The sequence below is a fragment of the Metopolophium dirhodum genome, chromosome 9 (genome assembly GCF_019925205.1).
Source record: "Metopolophium dirhodum isolate CAU chromosome 9, ASM1992520v1, whole genome shotgun sequence".
In the NCBI taxonomy this organism is placed as follows: Eukaryota; Metazoa; Arthropoda; class Insecta; order Hemiptera; family Aphididae; genus Metopolophium; species Metopolophium dirhodum.
The window spans coordinates 1115255-1141490 of record NC_083568.1 but is presented as its reverse complement, the minus strand read 5'-3'; the positions used below and the strand labels follow the sequence as shown (position 1 = coordinate 1141490).

At 44.5% G+C, this 26236-nt stretch overlaps 1 protein-coding gene across 2 annotated transcripts in view; it reads left to right on the top strand.

Moving 5' to 3' along the window:
- LOC132951693 (protein tiptop-like) overlaps nt 1–24871 on the top strand; it is a 63620-nt gene extending 38749 nt beyond the window's left edge. For both annotated transcript variants that reach the window (XM_061023569.1, XM_061023568.1), the window contains exons 2-3: nt 17659–17857; nt 20485–24871. In XM_061023569.1, the coding sequence (XP_060879552.1) occupies nt 17659–17857; nt 20485–23578 (3293 nt within the window). In that variant the 3' untranslated portion in view covers nt 23579–24871. The remainder of the gene's footprint in view (nt 1–17658; nt 17858–20484) is intronic.
- The last annotated feature ends 1365 nt before the right edge of the window (nt 24872–26236 follow it).

Here is a 26236-nt window from a genome sequence, read left to right as displayed (position 1 = left end):
AATCTGGTGCGGACGTGGCTCTCAAACGTCAAAACGAGCTCGGCGGCGACCGTGTCACTTGCATCCATCGGACGGGCATCCCCGAGAAAACCCAAATCCGTCAACCCAGTGAAAACTTTTGATGAATCGCCCCGTCGGTCCAATTAAGTTTCCACGACCAACTCTCGGCGGCGCGGTCAAGCCGAATGTCGAAAAAAAACTTACTTTCTTCGACGGGGGAGTGAGAGATATATAGAGAGAATGAGGGAGAGCTGGAACTAAGCCCCGGCACCGTCATAACTCGTCCGAGCCCTTTCCACCACTACTGTGCAGATATACTATAATAATATTATATATATAATATCTATGTGCGACCGAAATCCACCACTGGTGTAATATATGTACACAATAATAATAACAATACTATCGTCGTCGTGGCGCGATAAGAAGGGCGCAGTAAATTTTGGGTGTATAAAGAAGGAAAAAACCAATTTTCGAGACGGCGTCCGGTTATGCAAAACGACTTGCGGATTGGACGTGCGGGTAGCGGCCGCAGCCAAAGAAGTTTTCTTATTATTTTCCGACGAATCAGTGGATGGGCGGTGGGTGGTTAGCTGGAGGGATGCCATTTGAAGACGACTGCGACGACGACGACGACGACCGTCGTAAACGTTAAGGTCGAAAATATCATTGCAAACCGGCCGGGGTCATAACTTGCTTAGCCCCTGGTGCGGTGCGGCGCTCACAATGAGGTGTTTAAATGCAATACTTGTTCCGGTGGAGGGTAGGGGGAGAAAACCTTTTGCTGATGCTGCAGCAATATATACGCCCGGCGCAGTGCTCATGCATAACAAGTAGTGAGCGTATTATATAGCGGCGTTTGCTAGTAAATATTAACCCCCTGTTTTTCGGTACGACGGTAATAAAACGCCAGAAAACCACTACCGCAGCCGTGGTGGTCGCAGGGCGAGGCGGGCGGTAAAGCGCGTGGTGTGACATTTCGTTAGGTCCGTATATAGATAATACGATGTATATGTAGACGTGCGCACCGCAATAACGACAAAGTGTCGGCAAAAAGAGATTCGACTACGACTACAATATATATTTATATGTGTGTATGCGTATTGTATATATATATATATGTATGTATGTGTAAATTGTGTCCGGTCGATTTCTAGCAGAAATTTTCGTGTCGTCGTCTTCTGGCCAACGGCCGGAGGGTATAGTCGTGCGGCGATCTTGAGGGATGATAGCGGGAGCAGGGCGGTAGTCGGAATTTCCATCGCTCTGCCAGTCTCTGCTGCAGTAGGGAGAGGGCGGTGGTGCGGTCGACCGCGGAAGAAAATCCTTGTCAATTTGAGTCGGTCCACCGGGCAAAACGTCACGGACACGATCGGATAAGTCAACCGCGCCGGAGAGAGACACGGCGACAGAGGTATAGAGATAGAGTGAGGGGACCGGCCGTGCAGCTATACATATATAGAAGTTGGCGGAGGAGGGTGTGTATGCAGCTCGGCGCTGTCAGTCGCCCGACGGTCGTGTCATTCCAAAGGGTTTTTCCCGCCACCGTCCGTTGCATATTCAATGAGCGCGTACGTCTGTCGTGCCCGTCGATTTCCAAAAACGCCTCCGCCGAAACCCAATAACGCGAGCGGCGGACTGACGTCTGACCGAGGACGCTCGCGCGAACGGAGAGGACGGGTTACCGCCACCCCACCACCGGCGAGAGGAAAAACAATAGTCTCCGCGTCTAACCGCCGAGGTGACAGCGGTTCGAGATTATGTACATATAATATATAATATATATATATGTACGTATAAATGGAGAGAGGATGAGAGAAACATTCGGCGGCAACGAGCTCGTTAAAACAAATAGGAAAAAATATCCTTTTTATTTTCTCTCTCAGCATTTGCGCGTGTATATGCGGTATGAGAGTATACCGCATATAATATATATATGTATGTATAATAATATTGTATTATGTGTTCTATACCTCTCTCGCCGTTATTTTATTATATGTACTGCATCACACCTATATATATTTTATGTACTCGAGACGGGCTATACATTATATACGCGCACACGTGGGCGGGCGTCGAAAAAATTCGCCGCCGAGCACGTCACGATTTGATGGGGTGCCATAAGTCTCCCGGCCGGCCGGTGCGCAAAGATATTATGACTGCGGACGTTGATCGAAGGCCGCGCATCGCGGTAAATAAACGCGCGGCGGACGTCGTCGGTAGTCCATCCGTAACGCTCATTGCCCGCCGTACATCAACCGGACGGCCGACCCCTGCTACTATATATATATATATGTGTCCAGGTCCGCCATCCCTAAGTCCTCACCCACCACCACATCCCCCGCCACCGTTTCAATCATATCGCTTTACTCGAATTATTACGTTCGTTTTGTCGCCCGCGCGCTGCTTTGCCTCACACACACAAATATAATATAGGAGATGTATATATATATTATAGTTCACCGTCCAATACGAGTGTGCAGTTGTTATCATTATTAATATTATTATTATTATTCGTCATCGATCAACGAGACAGACGCCACGACCCGATTCTATCGATTTTCCTATATGTCCTCTCAACGCGCGCCGCGTTGTTTTCTTTCTATTTTTTTTTTCACTCGTAACGAATTTCCTCGTCCGCGCTCCGGATATTCTTTTGTTGTTTCTCTGCCGTCGCCGCTGGAAAACGGCGGACAGCTGTCTCTCCGCCTGTATATAATATATACTTAAACGTGTGTGTGCGCGCGCGAGTATAGGAAAATAGGAGACCGCCACCGTTACGCGGGCGGCGGTGAAAAGAAAAACGGGGAGGACGCGAGGGTGACGGTGCAGCGCGCAGTACAGTAGTATTATATAGTAGTAGCGGGTTGCAGGGGTTGGGACGCGGCGACGAAAAAAGCGGGGAAAAGGAAAAGAATATATACCCGGGCGGTGGAGAGCGAGACGACGACGACGACGACGACGAGGAGGAAGAGGAAGAGGTATATAGAAAGAAAGAAAGCCGCATGACAAGACTGTCACTCATTGCCGTCGGCCGGGCAATCCGCGTTTTCCAATTTTCCGGGGGACGACGTCCACAAGCAATTTCCTCGACTACACCACCGCCGCCACGCCGTATACTTCTGTGTATATGTGTGTGTGTGTGTGAGTATAAATATATATATATATATATGTACGTCTGCCGCCGGTGATCTGTGGGTGACGTGAACAGGTCGCGCCGGGCTTCAACGTCACTTGCAACGGAGCAAAATAAAAAAAAAAAACAAAAAAAAAAAAAACAACCCTGTCAACCGTTGTGTAACGTCGACGGCGGCGGCGGCGAAGACGACCGGACACACACGCACGCACGCACACGCGCACGGATCGCCGCCAGTCACCGAACCTTTTTCGCGAAATGAAAATGTTTATATTCGGACGTATATAATATAATATTATTATACGCACCGCCGTCGTGTCGTCGTAAAGAGAGAAAGACGTAAAATCGTTTCCCCCAAGCGAATTTCACCCGAGTGGCTTCTGCCGCAGCTGCAAGCAGTGGTCTCCTACCCCGTCGCCGCGGCGGACACTGTCCGGACGTTTCCGCGTCCGTCTCGTACCGAATTTCGTGTAATCGCGATCGTCCGCCAACGGGGATTCATCCGTGTGCTGGTGCAGGAAAACAAAAAAATAATTCGATTAACGGCTGTGTACTTTTTTTTTTTTCGAACTGCGCGTAGGTACTGCAATTTACGACAAAAACACATCAAAACCAGCGTAAATTATGTGACATCGGGTGTGTGCGGTGGTACTTTTTTTTCCCGTCGTTAATGATCGCGCATCGGGCCCGAGGATTAGAGTCGTGCGTGGTGTTAACAATGATGTGCGCGATGGCGAAACTATATATTTATATGATAAATATATATATGTATATATTTTTTATGACCACGCTATGGCAATAATATAACAACAATAATGAAAGATGGAAAGAGTAGGTTTATGATGATCCGGGGCTGACGGACAAAACCTTGATTTATTGCCGTCCGCGTGTGCATATCTCGTGGCAATAATAATAATAATAACGACGATGATGATGATGATGATGATTATAATAGTAATATATATGTGTATATATAGCGTTTTGTGCGCGTCGGATTTTCGTTCCACGCCTATATAGTCGTCCCCGCGGTCAGCTGCAGCGTGCGTTCTGCAATCGGTTTCTCTCTCCGTATCTCCCTCGCTCTCTCTCTCTATCTCTCTCTTTCTCTAAGCCACATTATTCAAAAATATGAAATAAAAAATACTAAAATTCGACGTGACGGGCGGACGCGAGATTTATCGCGTCCGATATTGGTTAACTCCTCCAGGCCCCAAAGGAGACCTAATATACTGACGGGTGTGTATAATGTTGGTCTTGGTGGTCGCCCAGTGGAAATAAATACGATTTTTAACATAGGTACTACTACTACTACGCTGCAAACTCACGAAAAACCTTGAAACACGTCTCGGTAACTCACGCTTGTGCGCACGCACACTAATCGCGCGCGTATTATATGACATGTGCCAAAAAAGAAACGCCGGATAATGGCCAAACGAATAGTAATAATAATAATGATTGGTTGGCTCGTAAACGCGTCCCGAGGTAATAATAATTCGCCTTCTATATTAGCACGAATGCGGTAGGTCCTGCAGCGGCGCTCGTACCTATATATAACGTAATGTGCACTGCAAAATATTATTAAAATATTACAACTTGTGTATACAATAACCGTCTGTTATTACGAGACTTCATTATTATTGTTGTTAGGTCGTACGATTTATTTATTTTTCAAGAACGAGCGAGCGAGCAGCCGCCACTGACAGTGTGTAAAATATTAACGAGACGGAGACCAGCAAATTAGCGTCCTCGAAACGTCTAGATATAGGTATTCCAAACCAATATAATATTGCTGTCATACAATTGGATTCGATTTCAATTTTTCTACCGCGGCGCCGTTTTGATCGCCAAACGTCGCAGACATTAAATAATATACAGAGTGATTCACCTATATGCGTATTTTTTAAATTATAAATTGTTTATGGAATAATACCAATAACCAAAATTTTCAAGCTTATTGTCGTAGACCATTTTCTTAGTTTAGATAAAGTTAAAGAACTCAAAAACTATTTGTACCAATTTATAGATAATGAAAGGCACCTACACTAAAACCATAGAAAAAAAAAACATTTGTTCACATAATCAATTTACTGTAAAAAGGGGGGGGGGGGGGTACTCATTTGAAAAAATTAAGTTAGGATCGCCACGGGACACTATCGTTAAATAATATGAAATCCAAGTATTTCAAAATATTATGAACCTTAAAACGTGTACTTCAGACCTCTAATAATCATAATTTAAATAAATGCTTTATCACAGAATAAAATGGGGACTGACGAAGCTTCGTGAATCGTCCTGTATTTTTTTTTGCCGACAAAACCACGACGTATTGTTACGATTTGCGTACCGAGGACGACGAAAGAGAAAAGTATTTAGCGAGCGTTTAATTATATCCTATGGTCGTCCGCGGTAGGGGTGCGTAGTCGAATGTTTTTTTATAATAATATTATATATACAGTTTTTTTTCCGTCTCCTGTCGAGTGGCGTCCCCGCGGTGGTCGTTGATCGACAGCGTCCATCAAAACGAAAAAGCAAAGGCCGGAAAAGAAAACGGAGATGGGAACAGCGAGGGAGAGTGGAGGTATCGAAAAAAACGCGGAGCTGGAGCGCGCATCCCGCGGCGGTGACAGCTCTCGTATTTTTTCCGCAAAAAATGAAACGATTCGCAGGCGCCGTGTCTTTCGCCGCGGGCGGTCCGGGAGTAAAGTGCGCGTAATCTAAAATAAAGAGGGAAAAGACGAAAGGAAAAAAAAAAATAATAATAATAATAATAACAACAACGCGAGAATAATCGACGGGGTGACGGTGGAAAACAAAAACAACGCGACGAAAACCTCGCGATTTATATAAATACACATCATAATATACCGAGCACGTAAACACGACCGCCGCTCTCGTCGTGTAACATCGTAACCGCACACGGATTTCGGGACCTTGGCGCGGTAGTTTGTTTTCCGGCGGCGGCGGCGTTTAGGGGTTTCTTGACAAATTAGCCGCCGACAGCCGACTGCACCGCGGCGTCGGGGTCGCGGCGGGGTCGGGTTAAACGCGCCGAGAAGGTATATTATTATTATTATATTTGTATAAACACAACGCACACACACTCACTTGCACAATATATACACTTCGTTTACACACCGTGAGCATGTGTGTGTGTGTGTGCCGTCCGTGTAGTGATAGTGTGTGTTATAAGAGTGGATTATACGCTTGAGGAGTACTACGACATAGGGTCGGCGGCGGCGCGGAGAGGGTACGAGGGATGCGCGCGACGTCTGCGGATCGCGGGGTCGTTTACACGACTGCGGATATGTATCCACACGCGAGTATATTATATTATTATGTCGCATTAGTACAATACGCGATCGGCGGCGGCGGAATTTTTTTTCGTCCCGGTGTTCGGAAAATGGCCGTTTTCCGGGATTGATTCGAAAATCGAATACTCCGACGCGCCGCCATTCTTCAGCGTCTTCGTATTATAGATTTCCGTCGTATATTATATTGTATACATTATACTATATTAATATCATACGATATTAAAATTATGTATAGGTACGTATCGTAAGCGCCCGCGCATACATGTTTTTATTCGATATTTTTTTCGCGTCGAACATCTGCCGCGGCGGCGCTCGGTGATAAATGTTGACAGCCATTATTGTGCGCCTCCGTATAATATATGTGTAATTCGACAAACACATGTCCATCGCGCGCTGTGCACACACACCGAGGCGGCGGCGGTGGCGGTTATTAATTGCGCGTGTGTGTGACGTTTTTTGATTCCTCGCGCCGCCGACCGAAAAGTGACTATCATTATAATAATATGCGTACGACATACGTAGAGTAGTATACACTGCACTTTTGTCACTCTCCGCCTAAGTACAATAAATATATTATTAATATAATATAATACGCTTTGACGCCGCTCTCGCGGTGCAGTCTTCGGCGGATCGCTGCACTCCGTCAACAGGCGCACAAATAACGCACTATCGTCGTAAATCGCGTTAGAATATAATATATTTCGCCCCACGTCGTCCCCGATGGAATCGCATAATATGTACATCGTGTGTACGCGCGTATATATTATAATATAATATACATCATAAATTTAATAACTAAAAACGTAATTCTCCGCTCGTGTATGATAAAAATAATAATAAATGCATAATATCATGTGCATGTGTGCGGTGTTGCGGGTATGCATACAATATACACGAGGAGGAGTCGCAGTCGTCACAATTTATATTATATATTATTATTGTTGTATATTGTCGTCGTCGTCGTCGTTTTCCCCGCTCCAACTCGCGTGTATATAGGAGAGAGACCGGGAGAGTGCATTACGTTCGTATATATACGTTTGTGTGTGTGTGTGCGAGCACACGTCACCTCTTGATTTATAGACACGACGATGTCGATGGTAATTAAAGTGGAAAAAAAGAGGGGCAGATGTCCCTCGTGTGCGGCGACAGCGGAGGTCGTGTGTATCATCATCGTCATCGTCAACATCATCGTCACATTATACTCGCGTGTGTATACACTGTGCTGCGGCGATGATGTTTAAGCGCTTTTATATTATATTACACGCCAAAGTACTCTTATGTGCAGCAGCAGTATGTTGGCTATAATATATCGAGTCGGTCGAACGGATAACGTTGCCTCTATGTGTGTGACCTAAGTATCGAAATAATACGACATAATATTATAATGTGCGTAATATTTAAAGAAGGTGTTTCGGTAACGCCGTCCTCCCGTCACAGTCAACATGTGACCGACTCAGAGGTAGTCAGCTATACAGGTGCATACAGGTGCCCCTATACCGATTCATGTTTACACGAGTATTATTACCATGTATATAAACCAGTTATTTTGTAAGAGCTTTTTTTTTTAGAAATTCAAGACATTTTTTAAGTCCCCGAGACTGAAAACAAGAAGTCAATTCAAAAGTTGATAATATTATAGTGGATATTATTGTGACACTTTTTAAGATTTTTTTTTTTACAGTATTTTTGTGTCGATATTGGTAAAATAATGATTATCATTAGGTAGGCACGTAGGTTACTATTTTTCGTAAACACTCATACTTCCGTGTAACGATTTTCACAGCGGATATTTCATGTCGACCCAACGTTAGGAGTTTATGCCTGCAGTGTAGATTTATTTCAATATAGTTGGTATACTTGTGTATTCAACTTTATCATTATATATTGTTTTATGATATATACAGGTAGGTACAGAAGATCGGACGTTTTCTCTGAGGGTTTTTTTTTTTTTATTGCGAAATCTTGTTATGTTTTCGGTGGCATTTCATTTGTCTCGTCATACTTTTGTGATCCTTATTGAGTTAGCTGGAGACGGATATCTGAGTCCACCGATCGCGTTCTATATACGCATTTATATATTATTATCGTTGAATGTATGTGTGCGTGCGTGTCGACGATCTGTTTGCGTCGGCCGGGACGCGATTTCCGACTGTTGGCCCGGATTAGACACGGAAAAGAACGTATAGATTTATTGTCGTGCAGCCTCCGGGTGTTTCCAAGTCCAGAGATCTAACGATTTTTTTCCCGCCATGTGCATCGACGACTATATGACGACGACGACGACGACGGCGACGACTATACATGTGACGTCGATCCCTATATATGTATGATATATAATGTAATATAACAAACGTGCGTGTACACGCGGATTTTGCACGGGCCCCGGTGCCTTGTGTGGGGGGGGGGGTGCACCGGGGGGGTTGACAGCTGATCTTTTATTGCAGCAGCTTTCTGCGGCGGCGGCGGTGGCGGGGAAGCCGTTTATTTATGATATCAAATACGCGTGTGTGCGTGCGTAATATATATATTTTTTTCTCGCCCCGTTGTTGCGGCAAAAGACATAAATCAGTCAGAGGATATTTTCGACAGGGCCGCCGCCACGGCCGATCAGCGCCGTACGTACGAGCAGCAGCAGTTCGTCAGTACCCCGACGGACGGATGGCCATTAAAATTATTAATTACATAAATAACGCGCGCTCTCACCCCAACTGTATCACACACACGCACAATCTTTTGATGTCAAACCGATAGGACATAAATTACACAATTTTTTTCCGTCCCCCTCGTCCCGCGACACCCCTCCACCCCCCCCCCCCCCCCCGCTCGCGACGATAATATTTTCAAATGCACTACTGTGTAGTGTTATAACGCGCGCGCCCGCCGCTTTTGTCTCGACCGCGTGTGCCCACGTGATATATATTATCGAGTAAATAATATATATATATATTTAAGCGACGTCACCGTTTTTATCGGGGTGCCGTGTGATTCTATAGAATTTCGAGGGAAAAAAAGCGTTTTTTGTCCTCCCGAAATCCTCAAACGCATAAAACGCAATAATATAATATCATATTTTTATATAGATCATAATTAGACGATCCATTCAAATCCCCGATAACGACCGATCATGTATAGGTACCTACCCGCGTGCGTCACGTCGACCCGTATATATTATTTTAATACTCTAATTCATGGCTACTGCTGGTTGCTCACTCATATTATTATTATACAGCATCAGTGACTGTACATTTTCAAGTATATTAGAAAAAAAAACGCCGTCTCGGGAGATAACGATTAGACGTCAGGTACGTGCCTTTAGAGTAGGTGGTAATGATAATTAATTTTCGTTTTAAATGAATACTGCGCCAATCAAACGCGTAGATATTATACGTTTCGCCGATCACGCGTTACGACTAGTATGTGCATTTTTTTTCTAAAAATCGCTTACGCCTCCATTTGTACCTCAATAAAATCTATTAATATCTAATATTGATAACAATAAATGGAACAACTGAATACAACCCGCTCTACATGTTTTACGCGCACTTAGCTGATAGAATATTAAGTTACAGTGTACACTCAGATCGGCCCGAGATGAGGTCAGCAGCACAGTAGTGTGTACATTGTGACATACGCACTAAAACTACGCGTCAGTCGTAAAAATAATCGTTTTCGCCGCCGCCGCCACCGATGACACTATATAGAAAACCATGTGTTTGTGTTATATGACATTGTTTCGTTTTATCACATCAATTGTGTGTTTTCGGTCGCGTCGCAGGTGCTCCCGTCGGCCGGACGTTATAATATTTAATAATGCTTTTCTAAAGACGATAAAGGAAAGATAGACTGTGAGCGAGAGAGAGAGAGAGAGACAGAATGAGAGAGTGAGTAAAAACGATTTCGGAGCTCTCCTGACGTACACGCACACACACACACACCTGATGTGTTATATACGCCGTGGTATAATAATAAAATATACATGTACACGGCGGTGGCCAATAAAATCGTAAAAAATAACACGAAAAACACGCCACGCCGCACGGTGATGATGATAATTTACGGACAATTTATTTATTTTGTGCTTTACCTCGAGTTACGACCGTGGCAGTTGGGCGTCCTATCGAGAGGAGCACAACAATATGCATAATATACGCGTCTGTCTACGCGTTTGCGAGCGTGCGTGTGTTTATTTTTCGTATTTTTTTGAGAACGTACCAAGAAGTTTGTAGACTAGGTGAATTGGGTCGGTAAAATTAACTGGCGCGCACGTGACAGGCCGCGCCGGCGGTGGCGGGAAATCAAAATAAATCAACCGGCCGACGAACACGAATAATATAATAATATGACTCGTTTCGCGCGCGAAGATTTATGCCACGACAGCGAAATGCCGCCGAGTCGGTTGCGAAACTTCAAAATCGAAATAATAATATTCTCATTTTGCTATATAGGAGGTACCTCCTATAATATTATAGTAATACGGTACATACGACAGCTCTGGACGCGCGCGCGTTATGATATATTATATTTGGAACGATTAACGATATCCGAAGCCAGTCGGCCGGGCACTCGGGCCAACGATTTGCGGTTTCATTATAAATTCCTATGTCGCATAATGTATTTTATAATAATACCTATATAATATAATACGACCGCGACTCGAAAGAAAGCACGACTTACCTACCGCGCACGCGCATACCTATATATATATAATAATGTATAATACTGTATATTGTGTACCGGCTCGTGTTCATTAGCCGAGTTATGTCGTCGTCTGACCTGCCTCCACTCGTCCACCGCCCGAGATAACCACCTAACCTAACCGTTGATTTAAGAACGTTGATTACCGCGCACGGCCTTAGGTAGCCGTCTCGTATATTATATAATCGTGTATATATACGTATATGGGGTTTCGTTTTCAAGCCGATAATCGTATTTGTATACGGTCTGCAGACTGCGCAGAGTGATACTTCGCTGAACCGGCGGAAAATTCGCATTCGCCGAGTGGCGGGAGACCATCTGACGGTACGCGTTTAATAATAATTGACCGTAATTTCCCGCATCGACAATAATTTCGGTGGAATCGAGTTAAGCCCCGACGACTTTATTATGACGCCGTCTGCTGCAGCAACGGTACAAAATTCGATTACCCTGCACAGACGACCACACGACGGTTACATTAGGTATGCGACGCGTATACATTATACAGGTATAATACTCGTATAGTATAAAATTCCACCTCGCCGTAATAGTGCATAACATAATATTATACCTAGGTATATGTGCACCATAACGCATGTCGTATGTAATAATAATATGTGCAATGTGCAGCTGCATATGCGTCGCCGCCGCCGCCGGTGCACCATCGGCGCGTATCACACGACGACGATTGTCCAGAATATAAACACACACACACACACAAGCACAAACCACACACGCTCAAACACAAACAAACAAACACACTTACGTTATATTTACATGGGGGCCCGTGCCGATTGGCCGACCGGGGCCCGTCCATTTGGGGCGGGGGGGCCGGCCGTGCGTCGCGCGCGTGTTCCCGCGACGACGGACGGACGGACGGACACGGACGCATTCACTCGCCACCGCGTCCCGCCGATCCGGTGGCGGTGGCGGCGGCGGCGGCGTTTGCATCGGTAATGAGGTGCTGCGCCGAGTTACGCGTCGTTTACGTAGGTACGTACACAGGTATACAATAATAATATTATATACCTGTGCGTCGTACACGTATACAATGTTATATATATATATATATATATATATTATTATATTATATAATAGTAGAGTCCACGGGCAGTGTGTCGTGTGCAGAGCTGCATCTATTGTGTCGCCGTCTGTTGTCGTCGCTGTTGCTGTTGGTGCATCGGCGCGCCGCTTTTGTTTTTAATCGATTTATCGCCGCCCGATAGGTGCTCCCCCTCCCCCCCCTCCCACTCTCACCGTCATCGCGGGTCAAGACGACACCGTACGGCGGTATGCGGGGTTCCATACCTGCATGACGTGCACGCGCGTCTTCTCGGGTCGCCGCGGCGAATCGTTTTCGTACGTCCCATACGGTTTTTTTTTCTCATCCCGCGCGCGCGGACCGGTTTGCCGCGCGCCCGGCGCGTTTCGCCTCTCCTCGGGCCGACCGATTTCTCCTCTCCCGACGATTTTTGAATTTATTTATTTCAGTTTCGCGCAACGCAGACCCGTGCCACGGCGACGACGCGGTCATCGTTCATTTTGACAATTCAATGGGACCAAAAACGCGAGCCGGTAATAAACATCGCGTATATATATATACCTAATAATATATACCTACGCGTATATATATATATATGTGTGTCACGCCGCTCGGTTATAAATTTCGAGCCATCGCGCGCGTGCAGGAGATTTATGGCCGTCGACGGTCGTCGATATAATGTATACGTGTACAGCAGAGGTATATTATATCTACTGCAAGTCTGCAGCGCTGTCGAGAGCGTCTTTTTTTTATATATATATATACCCATGTTGTAACGGACGGACGCGTCGTGGTTTGGCGTCGGTGTCGGTTGGCGGTGGTGGGGGGGGGGGGGGGTCGGGCGAGGGGTGGAGTTCGAATGTGTGGACGACGATCGAAAAAGTGGTCGGAAAAAAAAACCGTCGGTGACCGACGCGGCGTTTTGATATTAAAAACATTATCAAAAAAAAAAAAAAAAAAACCCATCGACGCGGAGAAGATATAGCTGCTGCTGTTGCTGCTGCTATTGCTGATTGACGACAAAAGGTGCAGGAATTTCCGACCAACAACGTGTCGCGCCGCCGCGTAAGACGTCAAATTTCGCGTTTATTCGTTTAAATTCTTTTGTCGTCAACCAGTTTGACCGGGCCCGTCGTCCCCCGCCATAAATCACGCGCCGCCGCCGCCGCTCTCGAACAACGCTCGCGCGCACAATGGCCGCCGCCGCGTCTCGGCATTGCACAATATGCGCCCCGCTCGTATTATCATTATATATTATATATTATATTGGACACCGAAGGCAATAATAATATAATGTATGGTATTATATGCGCGTGTGCGTGTGTGTGTGCCCCTGTTGATTTTCCGCCGCATCATTTATTATAACCTTTTGCCGGACGTTTTTCTTATTATTTTCGCCATCGCCATCGTGTCGTGTACACGATATTGTATGCCCATATCGCCTCCTATACCTGGCCGTTTTATATTATTATCATTATTTTTTTTTTTCACTCCGGGGTAACTGCAGTACCTACACGTGTATATACGACGCATAGGGTGCAGGTCGTCGTCGTAATATTAATCAATCGACGGCGACGCCAGTCACCGGGCAATAATTTGACGCGGCCGAGATACTCCGAGGAATGCTAATGGTCCGGCCACGTCGGACCGGTGTCGAGATCGCGCCCCATTTTTCGCTGAACAAATTTTATTTTTACTATAGTGCACATTATCGGTACCTAAATAGAACGTCCCGGCAGAACCTATATTCGGCTTAGAATTGATTTATCGAACGAGTGGATATGAACCGTTATCGGTGTTCTCTCCAATCGTATTTGCAAAGAATATATTAATTGTTATAGTATGATTTCATATATGGTTCTATATTATTATATAGCAAAAATGTATGGCTACAATAGAATACAGTGGGCGTAACGCTCCCCCACAAATTATTATGATACATAGTATTTAAATATATACAATTTAAACATCCCCCTCCCCGGACTACGCGCATACTTTTTCCTTGCGTTTCTTCAGACGAATATACGATCGCCACTTGCAACTTTTACAATATACACGTCTAGTATATACGTCCTTTATTCGTGTAGATCGTCCTCTTATTCTAGACTATGCGGTATAATATATATGAGAAAAACACTGGCCACGACCTCGCGCGTTCAACAGTCGTCGGACAGTAACCTATCTGCACACACACACTCACTCACACACATACACTTTAATAATAATATATACGCGTACCTACGATGTGTATTATACGTATGGCCATTGTTTCGGATAGTCCGTCGCAAAAATCGGAAAGCGTTTAACGACGACGACGACGACGACGACGACGACGACGACGAGACAATACCGCTACACGCGCGTGTACATATGCAAATTTGCCACGGAATTTGCATACAAACGCCGTACGGTATGGCGATCGAGAGAGGAGAATAAAAAAAGGGGCGGCCGATATGTTATTATAATGTGCCTACATAGCCGAAGTGGCGTGCGGGATAAAAAATTGTTTTATTGTGTGTGCACCTCGATCCGACTCGAGGACAACGCGCCGCCGCCGTTTATACATTATATTATTATTATTATTATTGTACAGACACGTCGTGCTGTGGCCTCAGGTCGACGTCGTCGTCGTCGCAAAGGGAACAACGCGGCTCGGGGTAAGCTAGTTTTCGCGATCGTCGTCTCATTAATCGGCATATTATATGGGTACATCTGCAGCAGCATACGTATAGTATTATATCATATAGTCGCGTGCGCGCGTCGTCGGGTTGACTGATGGACTGACGTCGAGCGGCTGCCGTATCCGCCGAGACAGAAGAATATATTAACGTTATTATTATTATTATTATTATTATTATATTATTATGGTTATTATTGTGTTTATATTGTGTTGTTGCGTGTATATACGTTATGTACGCGCCGCGGTGCGGTGAGGGACGTGCGCGGGACGGCTGAAAAAGGGGTTTGAGGTGACAAATGAGAATTAAACAGACAGACGGCTCGCGCGCGGGATTCACCCCGAGCAGTGGGAGCAGGAGTCCTGGTCCGGGGTCGCGGAGGGTGGAAAACGCAACGACGTTATGCAGGCCCTGCCGCCGCCGGCAACTTAATGTTTAACGACATCACACGTTAATTGGTGCGGTTACCAGAGTTGACAATTAATTTACGAGTCTGTTTGTTTTGGCGGTCCCGTCGTCGTCGTCGTCGCCGTCGTCACCGCCTAATTTAGACCTTTCCAAAACGGATTGCCGCCGCACCGGACTGCGTCCCATGTGCTATATCATACAATATAGTAATATTTATATTATATACTCAAGTTCTCTTACTCTCGTCTACTGACGTTTTTTGCCGTTCTACGTTTTCGTATTGGTATAGCAGGCCATGTAATATAAAATACAATATTATAATCTCGGGTATTATACCGCTACCGCGGTAACATATGACGCCGCTTACCTATACATATATGTACAGTAATTGCGTCGATTTCCGCGTAGATTACGCGTCGCGCGTGCGCCACTCTAGAAACGACGACGGACGATCGGACTTGGGATAACAACCGTGCGCCCATACAATAATAATTATAATACATATAACCGACAAGCCGGTCGTGAGCGTGTGCCTTTGGATAGGTTTGGCGATAATAAGATGCGGTGGCAACGGCGGGTAACGACCACTTGCAGCCTGCGAGGAGTGGCGCTGACCGGTGGCGCTGAAACATAAAATATATAATAATAATAAAAAAAAAAAAACGGACCATCACGACCAGCACGTGAACAATAGACGATAAATCAGACCAATTAAAGGATATTTTCTTTTTCTCCGCATTCCGCGCACACATATAATATTATATTAATATATATTAGCCACCGTCGCCGTCGCCGCTGCGATGGATTTAGAAAAAAAATAAAAAAATAAAATAAACCGTACACGGTGCGGTAAGAATATAATATACTATTATTATAGGTACGTAATAATATTGGTAAGAAGAAGAGAAAAAACCACGCGCGCGCGAGCCTAATGATCGAGGAAAGCGTGGTGTGGTTTATTGGACGCGTCGTCTCTGAATGTTCATTTCATTACATTATACTATTATATAGAAATACTTGTACACCATTATAATAATATAATACTATAAAGTATTAGTCTAAACATACACATAATTTTCTCCTCTGCCCCTCGCGTGCCGGCGGCGGTGTACGCGAACTTTTCGCGGCGCTGCACAATGGTCGCGGGTGGGACAAGTCGGTGCGCGGGCCGAAGGGTAGGACGTCGACGGTTTTAAGTTTTCTTAAACAACCCATTCGTTTTTTATCGGGCCATCTGCAAGGCGTTAAGACAATAGGCTTTGGGTCGTGACGACTTTGGACAGGTTCGAGAGATCCGCCCCAGGTTTTATTGTTTTTACATCGTTATCAAGCGCGTTCGATCTTGAGGGTTTGTCGGCCCGGAAAATTCGCGACCCCCATTGTCCTCTTTTTTAACTACACTGCAGCAGAGTCCGCGCACAAAAATAATGAATTCCGCTGCACCGAGACCTCGTCGTCTCGTCTTTGCGCGCAAAAGTTTTTTTCCTTATAATATACCATACCATTATATTATTATTATTATTATTATTATTATTATTATTCGCTCTATCTCTCACACTCACTTTATTTTTTTTTCACCCCGTCCGCGACGTCTAAGAATAAAACGCGTTGATCAAAAAGACGAACGTCTGCGGAGATAATAAACTCTTTTCTGGGTCGTTTTTTTTTTTTTGGAAATTTTTTATTTTCTGCAGTTGTTCTATAGCGCGCCAGTTTTGTTTTGTACTGCGCGTTCGTTTCGTGACAACCGTCTGCTGCGGTCTATTCGCGGAATTTATATAATAATATAATATAATATAAGCCGCTGTGCTGTGTCGGCTCGTTAGGGAGGAGAACTATCGCTAGTACAAACTGCAGAACTGTACTGCACCGAGGTGTGGAGTGAACTCGGCGAGTATCGTTTTTTTGAAAAAAAAAAAGAAAAAGAAATCATTGACAGCCAACGCCGTACAAATAAGTACAAACGACCCGTCGTCGGGCGGGCGTTTGACGACGACGACGACGACGCGTACAGTTAATCTAAACGTCGACTCGACGGCAGCCCATTATTTCAAATTAGACTCTCATCTCGACGCGCGCGGGCCGATCGGACGATCCTCTATTATTGCGTATATCGTACTGGCACAGTAGCACACACACACACACACACACACACACATAATATAATACACGTCTCACAATTATAGTGTGTAAGTCCTACAACGAGACCGCCTCAATCCCCGCAATTACGCTTTCATATTACGTAGGTAGATACGAGTTTGTTATCATTATCGCGTCGAATCCATCGTATTTCTGCCCTATCTGTACGCACATACCCAATAAGTATACTATATTGTACGCGTTACCGTCGAACCGCATTAACACGGACATTCGTTTCGGTTTTTCCAGGGGAAGGTGGTGAAGGCGAAGAGCCACCAGCGGGCTACCAGGAAGACGACGGCGGCTGTCCGGAAGACGACGAGGACGAAGAGGAAGAAGAGGAGGAGGGCGTGTCCGGCGGATCGTCCGGCTCGCCGCCGAGGTCTCCCATCCCGTCGAGCACGGACGTCGAACAAGACGCGGTCGCTAACGAGCGTTTGCCTCTGAGGTCAGTACACACATACCATGGTATATAATATATTATTAATATAGGTTATAGGTACCCAATAATATACAGTTACGATTTATCGTTTTAGCACGATACGTGTATGATATATATATTTGTATATATATATATATATTATATTGATATTGTATATTTAAATTGAGACTTTATAGGTACGTGAATCCCCCCCCCCCCCCTCTCCATCCGCCCCCACCTGAAAACGCGTTCCGATTCGTAATAATTAACGACTGTGTTATAATAATAATTCTTCGCGCCAGAAATATTATTATAAAAGTATTACAATTATTTACAGTCGTTCAACGTCGTCGAGATCTATATATTTTTATAAAACAGATTATTAATTTTCCAACAGTCGTGAATTATTATTGTTATTATTATTATTATTATTATAATTATAATACGGACGATCGTTTTCTGATCCCGGTCGTCGTATATAACGCAATCTTAATTAAAACGTATAATTTAATCACGCACGAATAATATCGTTGTGTTCTATAAATATAATATATAAAGACGGTGATAATAATAATTATTACCATCGATACGGTTCGTTTAATTGGGCCTTGACATTATACTCTCTGTAGGAATGCCATTAAATTTATTCTGGTAAAATGGCCGATTTTACGCAATGTCACACACGTCTCGTCGATTATACAAAAACGCCTCGGCCATAAATCTGGTTTGATGAATATGCGAACGTGTCTTATGTACTTCAACGTCTTTGAAAATCGCGTTTGAATGTCAATTAACGCGCGTATTTTTTTATCTTCATGTTTTATTCGTTACCTAATATTATATTATATTAAATTATCAATATTTTTTTAATAATCTTGTGTGTATAAACGGTATCGTGTCCGCGCAAAATTATCATGGTAAAATCACGTCGTCAGTAAATAATAATAATATGATATTAGGTATACTATTACTGCTGCACGTTCAGAAATTATTCGAATGTAAAGAAATCGAAATGAAGTAAAAAAAAAAAACCTGGCAAAATTCGGCAATGCAATTTCGACCGAGGGCGACATTAATATATAATAATAATTCGTCCGAAAACTCTTCAAAATATGTATATATATATATATATATATATATATATATATTATATACAAGAAATGCTGGCGGCGGCCCCTATCGTCCCATTAAAAAAAAAAAAAAGCGTTCCGAATGTCGACGACGGCGAACAGTGTCGTCGTCATCGAGCGCCCCGTAATGTGCTCAGGGTGTGTTGGTTTTGCCCGTTCATTTGAATTTTCATTTAGTCTTGGTTCACGGCGGAGAGATGGCGGGACTCTTCGACTGATTTACGATAATGGCTCGGGTGCCGCCTCTCCTGCAGCGGCGGATAATTTCTTTTTTTTCGCCTACGCTTCGCGAAAGGAAGTTCCGGGTGCGGAGTGGAAACCGACAGTGTGTAGAGCGGTGCTGTATAATATGGGGGTGGCGGTGGCGAGAGCGGGAAAAAACTGTTATGACCTCCCCGCTGGGAACGTCAACTTTGTACTTTGGATTCGATAATTTTTAAAATATATCGCCCGTTGCTGCTCACGTCGACTCGACTATATATACCGCCGCCACCGGGGCACCATGATAACGTCGTCGTTCCACCCTTCCGCCGGCGCTACCGAAAGATACACCTTGTCAACTTGAATTCGTGACGGCATTATATTACAATTATTCCGGTTGCGCCGGAGACGACACTGCAAACTCCATAAATTGGTTTTAATGCGGCACTCGACTGAGTTTGTTTTTGCGAGAAAAGTCTTGCCAATATGAAATATTGTTCATTAATCTGTCTTGTTAGCCGGAAATTATTGCCGACGGAGGATCGAGTTCCGGGCGTGCAAATCTATTCCTCTCCTTCTCCCGCTAGTTCACGGTCTCTCTTTATATACCCGCCACTACGTGCCGTCCCAACGTCCCGACCCACACCAGAAAAAAGGGCCCTTATATCAAATTCTGAATAATATATACGCTCGTGTGTGAAAGCGAGAGTGGATTTGTGTGTGTGTGTATACTATGCTCCGGAGCCACCAGGCACCGAGCCAAAATGGCCGCGTGCTAATCATTCGGATTGAAATCTTGTCGCCAACTCAATGTCGGGTTATGCTAATTGTTTCCATTAATTAAACCGACTAAAAAAAAAAAAAATAATAATAATAATAAATAAATAATAATAATGCAGTCGGTTGACTGAAATGTGTAGTTGGCAGATGGTAATAATAAAAAAAACACGTCGTAATTAATGGAGAGGAGAAAAAAATATCAAGTAATTTTGATAAACGCCTTCATTAAATCAAGGACTTGGTCAATCTATTCGTGTCAATTTTTATAGTGCGTCTCGTTTTGAGACGACATTTAATGTCATCCGGTCATTAATCCCGTGTTATTTCAGGTTTTCATTATATTTTTGAGTATTATTGTAAAATATCGGACGTCCCAAAAGAAACGCGTTGTACACCTTGATATTATTTCACGTCGATTTTACTATAATATCGACCTCGAATTATTTTTAAAATAAAATTAATTAAATAATTTTTCTGTTTTGATGTGAATACGACGATGAGTAATGATTTAAAACGTGAATGTGTTTTTTTTTATGTTCACAGAGAAACAAACAGTCCGTCTAAAATGAGTAGAGGGTCGCCGAGGAGCGAATCGAGTCTTCCGCCCTACGAAGTACCGTTGTTGGCAACCGTGTCTCCGGGACGTTCGCCACCATCATCGGACGTGCTGGACTTCAGTACGAAAAGGCCAGCCAGCCCACCGGCTCCTTCCCAGCCTGCAGCAATGAACCTCAGCAGCAGCAACGACGACTCACCAATCGACCTGACTATCAGGAGCAAGAAAATAAAACTCGACCCGTCGCCGGTATCGCCGTCCACGGACGCGTACAACCGGATGAGCAGGCCGTGGGCACAGTACACTACACCGGTGATCAGGCCCATATCCAGGGGAGAGATGATGACGCCGCCGAGTGACCCGGTGCACATGTGGAACGGCAAGCACGGCAAAATGACGTATGGATCGTTCCCATCAGCGGCGAGTGACGCCACCAAGGCGCTGGAGAAGATGTGCGAACTGAGCAAGCTTCAAGACGAACCGAGATCGGTGCTGGCGCCGAGCTCGGGACGGCACAGCGCGTGGCAGTCGCATTGGCTGAACAAAGGAGCCGACCAGACCAAAGACGTGCTCAAGTGCGTCTGGTGCAAGATGAGTTTCCCCACGCTGCAGGCAATGTCTACGCACATGGCCGAGACAAAACACGGCGCCGCTTCTGCTCAAAGCATCCAGCCACCCCCACCCCCACCGCCGCCACCTGTGTCCGCGTCTTCCGGGCACAAAAACGATCTCAACATGTTGATCAAGGAAACAATGCCACTGCCCAGGAAGTTGGTACGCGGCCAGGACGTCTGGTTGGGAAAGGGCGCGGAGCAGACTCGACAGATACTCAAGTGCATGTGGTGCGGCCAGAGTTTCAGGTCACTACAAGAGATGACCACGCACATGCAGCAGACCCAACACTACACCAACATCATTTCACAAGAGCAGATCATATCGTGGAAGTCCGCGGACGAGAACAAGTCGTCGAGTGGCGCTAGCAGCAACGCGAGCGCCGCGTCCACCAGCTCGCCGGCCGGATCGGTGAACACGTCCGCCAATCACGTCAGTGCCGTGCTCACGTGCAAGGTGTGCGACCAGGCGTTCAACTCGCTCAAAGAATTGAGCGTGCACATGGTGAAGAACGCACATTACAAGGAGCACATGATGCGGTCTATCACGGAGGGTAGCAACAGGCGCCGGCAGACACGAGAGAAACGGAAGAAATCGTTGCCGGTGCGCAAGCTGTTGGAGCTGGAACGGGCCCAGCACGACGTGAAGAACGGCGACGGAGGATATCCGACGGCCGGTGGTGGGTTCAAGGCAGTCAACGACACCAACCACCGACTGGGCAGGATCATCTGTGAGAAGTGTGGTGAAAAGGTTGACGTGGCCAGCTTCATGGAACACTTGCGGGTGTGCGTGACGATGACGGCGGACCAGAAAAACTTACTAAAGACCGCACTGATGTCGCAGAACTCGATGTCTGGGGCGATGGCAGAACCGATTCGGGAGAAGAGACCCAAGAAGGAGCAGGACAGATCTCATGCGGCGGCTGACCTGTCGATGAACAAACCAGCCGCGGCCGCAGCCACCACCGGTTCGTCGCCGTCCGTACTCAACGCCATCGAGAAGCTGATCGAGAAGAGTTTCGACTCGCGGCTCCGTTACGGGACTTCGGCCACGGGTGCTTCGATCGGCGAGAGCATACTCAAGCGGTTGGGCATCGACGAGAGCGTTGACGCCACCAAGCCCATAATGGACGTGCAAGCGATGAGCTTGCTGCGCAGCTATCAATCGCTGGGCCGGCACGAGCGGAGTGGCAGTGAGTCGAGCTCAATGTCACCCGAGTTGGCAGCCATGCGAAGCGATTCGACCACGCCAGACCGAAAATACGAGCCAGCCGACTATCAGCGCATGCGATCGGTGACGCCCAAGTCGACGCCCGAGCGGCACAGCTCGCCCAAGTCGACGTCTTCGTCGTCCGGCAAAGGAGGTCACGGTGGCCAGGAGATCGCCGGCGGCGTGGAAGTCAAGACCGAGCCGACCGGCGGGCCCGATGAAGGGTGCGTCGCCGGTGACTTTGAAGTGAAGAAAGAATATGTGGACGAAGACGACGTGGTGGCCAAGAGTCCGGCAGAGCGGCGTGCCAGGAGCCGGGAATCGGCAGAGGGTTCGGTGGCGGACGAGACGAACGGATCGAGCCGGGGCCCGACACCGACCAATGTCAAGAGCCCGCCAAGTCCGGCCGGCAGCGACAAGTCCACAACGGACAACGGCAAGAAGACGCCGGTAACGTCCAGCAGTCTGGGCGCGCTGTCGTCGATGTTCGAGAGTCTGACCTCGGCTGCGAACATCGGAGGCGGCGGTTCGTCGTCTTCCGCCAACGGCGACGGGGGAGGCGGTGGAAAGAGCGGTGGAGGCGCTAGCAGCCACCCCCTGGCCGCTCTTCAGAAGCTCTGCGACAAGACGGAGAACCACCATCACCCGCACAACCACCATCACCACCACCGACCCAGCAGCCGTTCGTCGTCCAACGCGTCCGCCACCAACGGTGGACCCGCGCAATCCATGTCACCGCCCGCGTCCATCACGGGCAGCACCGCGCCCGGCGCGATCTTGGCGTTTAGCTGGGCGTGCAACGATGCCGTGGTCACTGGCGATTCGATCATGAAGTGCGCTTTTTGCGACACTCCGTTCATATCCAAGGGCGCGTACCGGCATCACCTGTCCAAAGTGCATTTCGTCAAGGAAGGCATCACGCCCGAACCGATCATGCTGAAACCGGCCTCGTCGTCTTCGGCCGCCGCCGCCGCCGCTGCTGCAGCCGCTTCGTGCCACCAACAGTCTTCGTCGTCGTCCGCGGCCCATTCGCCTTCGCCTTCGCCCTCGTCTTCTTCGCAACACAAGTCGTCTCCAAATCACAACAACAACAACAGCAGTAACAACAACAACAACAACGGGTCGCCGTCCACCTCGGCCGGCGCCGGCGGAGTGAAGAGTCCCGAAGCCAAAAACGGTGGCGGTTACGACGAGAGTCCGCATTCGAAATTCCTCAAGTACACAGAGTTGGCCAAACAGCTGTCCAGTAAATACGTCTAGTCAACGCGACAACGCACATTTAACGCGCGTCCGTTATTACAAGCACGGTGTATACGATGATCACGTCGTCATCGCGGTACCTATTTTATAATATTATTTTGTATTATACACATATTGTTGATTTCACTATATATTACGACCGACGTACGTCCGTTTTTGGTTAAAAATATCGTTCGTGCTCGTCAACTCCCCCTGTACATATTATGACATAGATTCCGAACGTTTATGTATACACACGCCCTACATAAAATTCATTATTAAACGTCTAAAACTTCTACTACTACCTACTACCTACAACTATAACTATACCAACACTACAAGTACTATTACTAAAAAATATAGACGCCTAGCGTGATGTCAAAAAAAAAAATCATATTTTTCAATATTATGTACTTAATCTTCCATGTATGATGTATGCGAATTGTATGGCGTCAAAACCATTACCTAAAATACAAATGTATACGCGTTAGGAAAATAACGAAACAGTGAATTGTTTTTTAATTTTTATTTTGTTAAACAATTTTTAAGAGAAAACTAATTCGCGAAAATCAATATTTATTATAATATATAATAATATATACATGTTATATATTATTATTATTATCATAACACGATACGCGAACGAATGTCCTTTATATTATGTATACGCGTTTACTCGATAATATTATTATTATTATTATTGTCCGCGTCGTTAGACTAGCGACATTTTATTAAAATATGATATATAAAAAATGTTAAATTATTTAGTACGATATTTGTAACACTATTACGTTTACGATACGTTTCTGCTCATACGCTACATAAGTGTTCTGTGTTAAAACGGATGTAACTTTAAGGATAAAACATTTTAAAAGGCTGTCACGTCAACTATGTATAACGATTAATGCTTAAGTGTAGAGTTAATTATTTTAATCGACGATAGGTTAAGGATATATTCATTTTCCGGTTAGACGTTTCCGTCTCGCGGAAACCATTCCACTTTAAAAACTAAACAATATTTATATTATATAAAATTTAAAAAAAAACCCACAAAAAAAAAACAATTATGTATACTTAAAATATTGTTTTTCGAAAATACTACGTCGCGTTCCTAATCCGACTCGTTTTATTTGCGTTCGGCTACAGACAAAAAAATTAATAATAATTGAAAAGGACGGTACCGGCCACGATCGGTCTCGCACACTCGAATTTTAATAACATTCATTCAACCCGTTCCCCGGAGGAATTAGTTTTTTTTTTTTATTATAGTTATTACCTAATTATTATTAATCAGCCAGTAAGCAAAATAGTTACCATTTAAATAATTTTATTAGTTTTGTTGGTTATTATTTAATTTAATAATGTGGGAATGTTTTCTTTTTTTCGCGTAAAGTATTTGTCGTAGGTACTTTTTTATTTTTTTTTTTTTATTAAGTATAATAATTTTTCTTGGGGAACACATAATAATATTAATTTTAAAGAAAATAATATTCTCGGCCATCGACGGCGGCTACAAAACAATATTATGACTTCAGGTGCCACAGCCAATCGGGAGCCGTGTGAATAATTTACGACAGATTTCCGTAGGTCATCATGCCGTTATACATATTTTTATTTCCATTCGATTCGTTCTTTTAGTTGCGTTATCCATCGCATTGAAATGCAATTATCATGTTATTATATTATGTTTTACTATAATATAATATTTAATGTAGCCGGTACTCTACGATAATTTATAGTGGCTGATGCTTTTTTTTTAATAATAATAAAAAAATATTTTAAATTTTCCATACGAATAATAATATTATTAATCATGTTAAGTAAATTATTATCGAAAACAATTTGTCCTATATAAATAACATATTATTATAATATACGTGTATACGATTATAAAACAATATTCTATCGAAAAAAAAATAATACTAATTTTGCCATGTTTTACGTTCGTGTTTCGATTCTATCATATTATTATTATTATTATTATTATTATTATATTGTAGGATTTACTATTTTGTTTACAAGGTTACTATTACGATAAATTATTATTATTATTATTATTATTTTGTTTTTATTTTAAGTTTTTATCAGACTATGAAAAACCTTTTGTACATAATTTAAATATATAGTATTAGACATCAAATACGATTGTAATATAAATTGTACTTATTTATTTATTTATATAAAGAAGTAGGCAATATTTGTTTTAATTTTTAACAAATAATAAAAGACATTTCAATTCGACGTGAGTGATTTGCCTTTTTCCGCCATCCTTTTCAGATAGTCCTCTCCTTTGATGACGATAGCAACAATAGGTGCTTCCAAGTATTGTTGTACATTATGATATAGCATAATGCGACGATGACGTCGAAATCTGTCTGCCCGACTTTCCGTTTTCATCGTTGCTGATGAGTGTTGCGTCCGAAAAATATGTAAAAACCAACTTTTACATGAAAGTGAAATAAACAAATCAAAATTACATAAATATAAAAATAGTGAGAAAAACAGTTATTCGTCAATAGGGTTAGGATTTATATATTTAGTATTTAAATATTGAAAATTGGTAAAATATGCATTTGGTTTATTACGAATGTGTGAAAAATGCAAAAAATGCAAAAAATACGAAAAAAAAATTACGACAATTTGGTACAACTGCAGATTGTTGGTCTTAAAAACTGCATT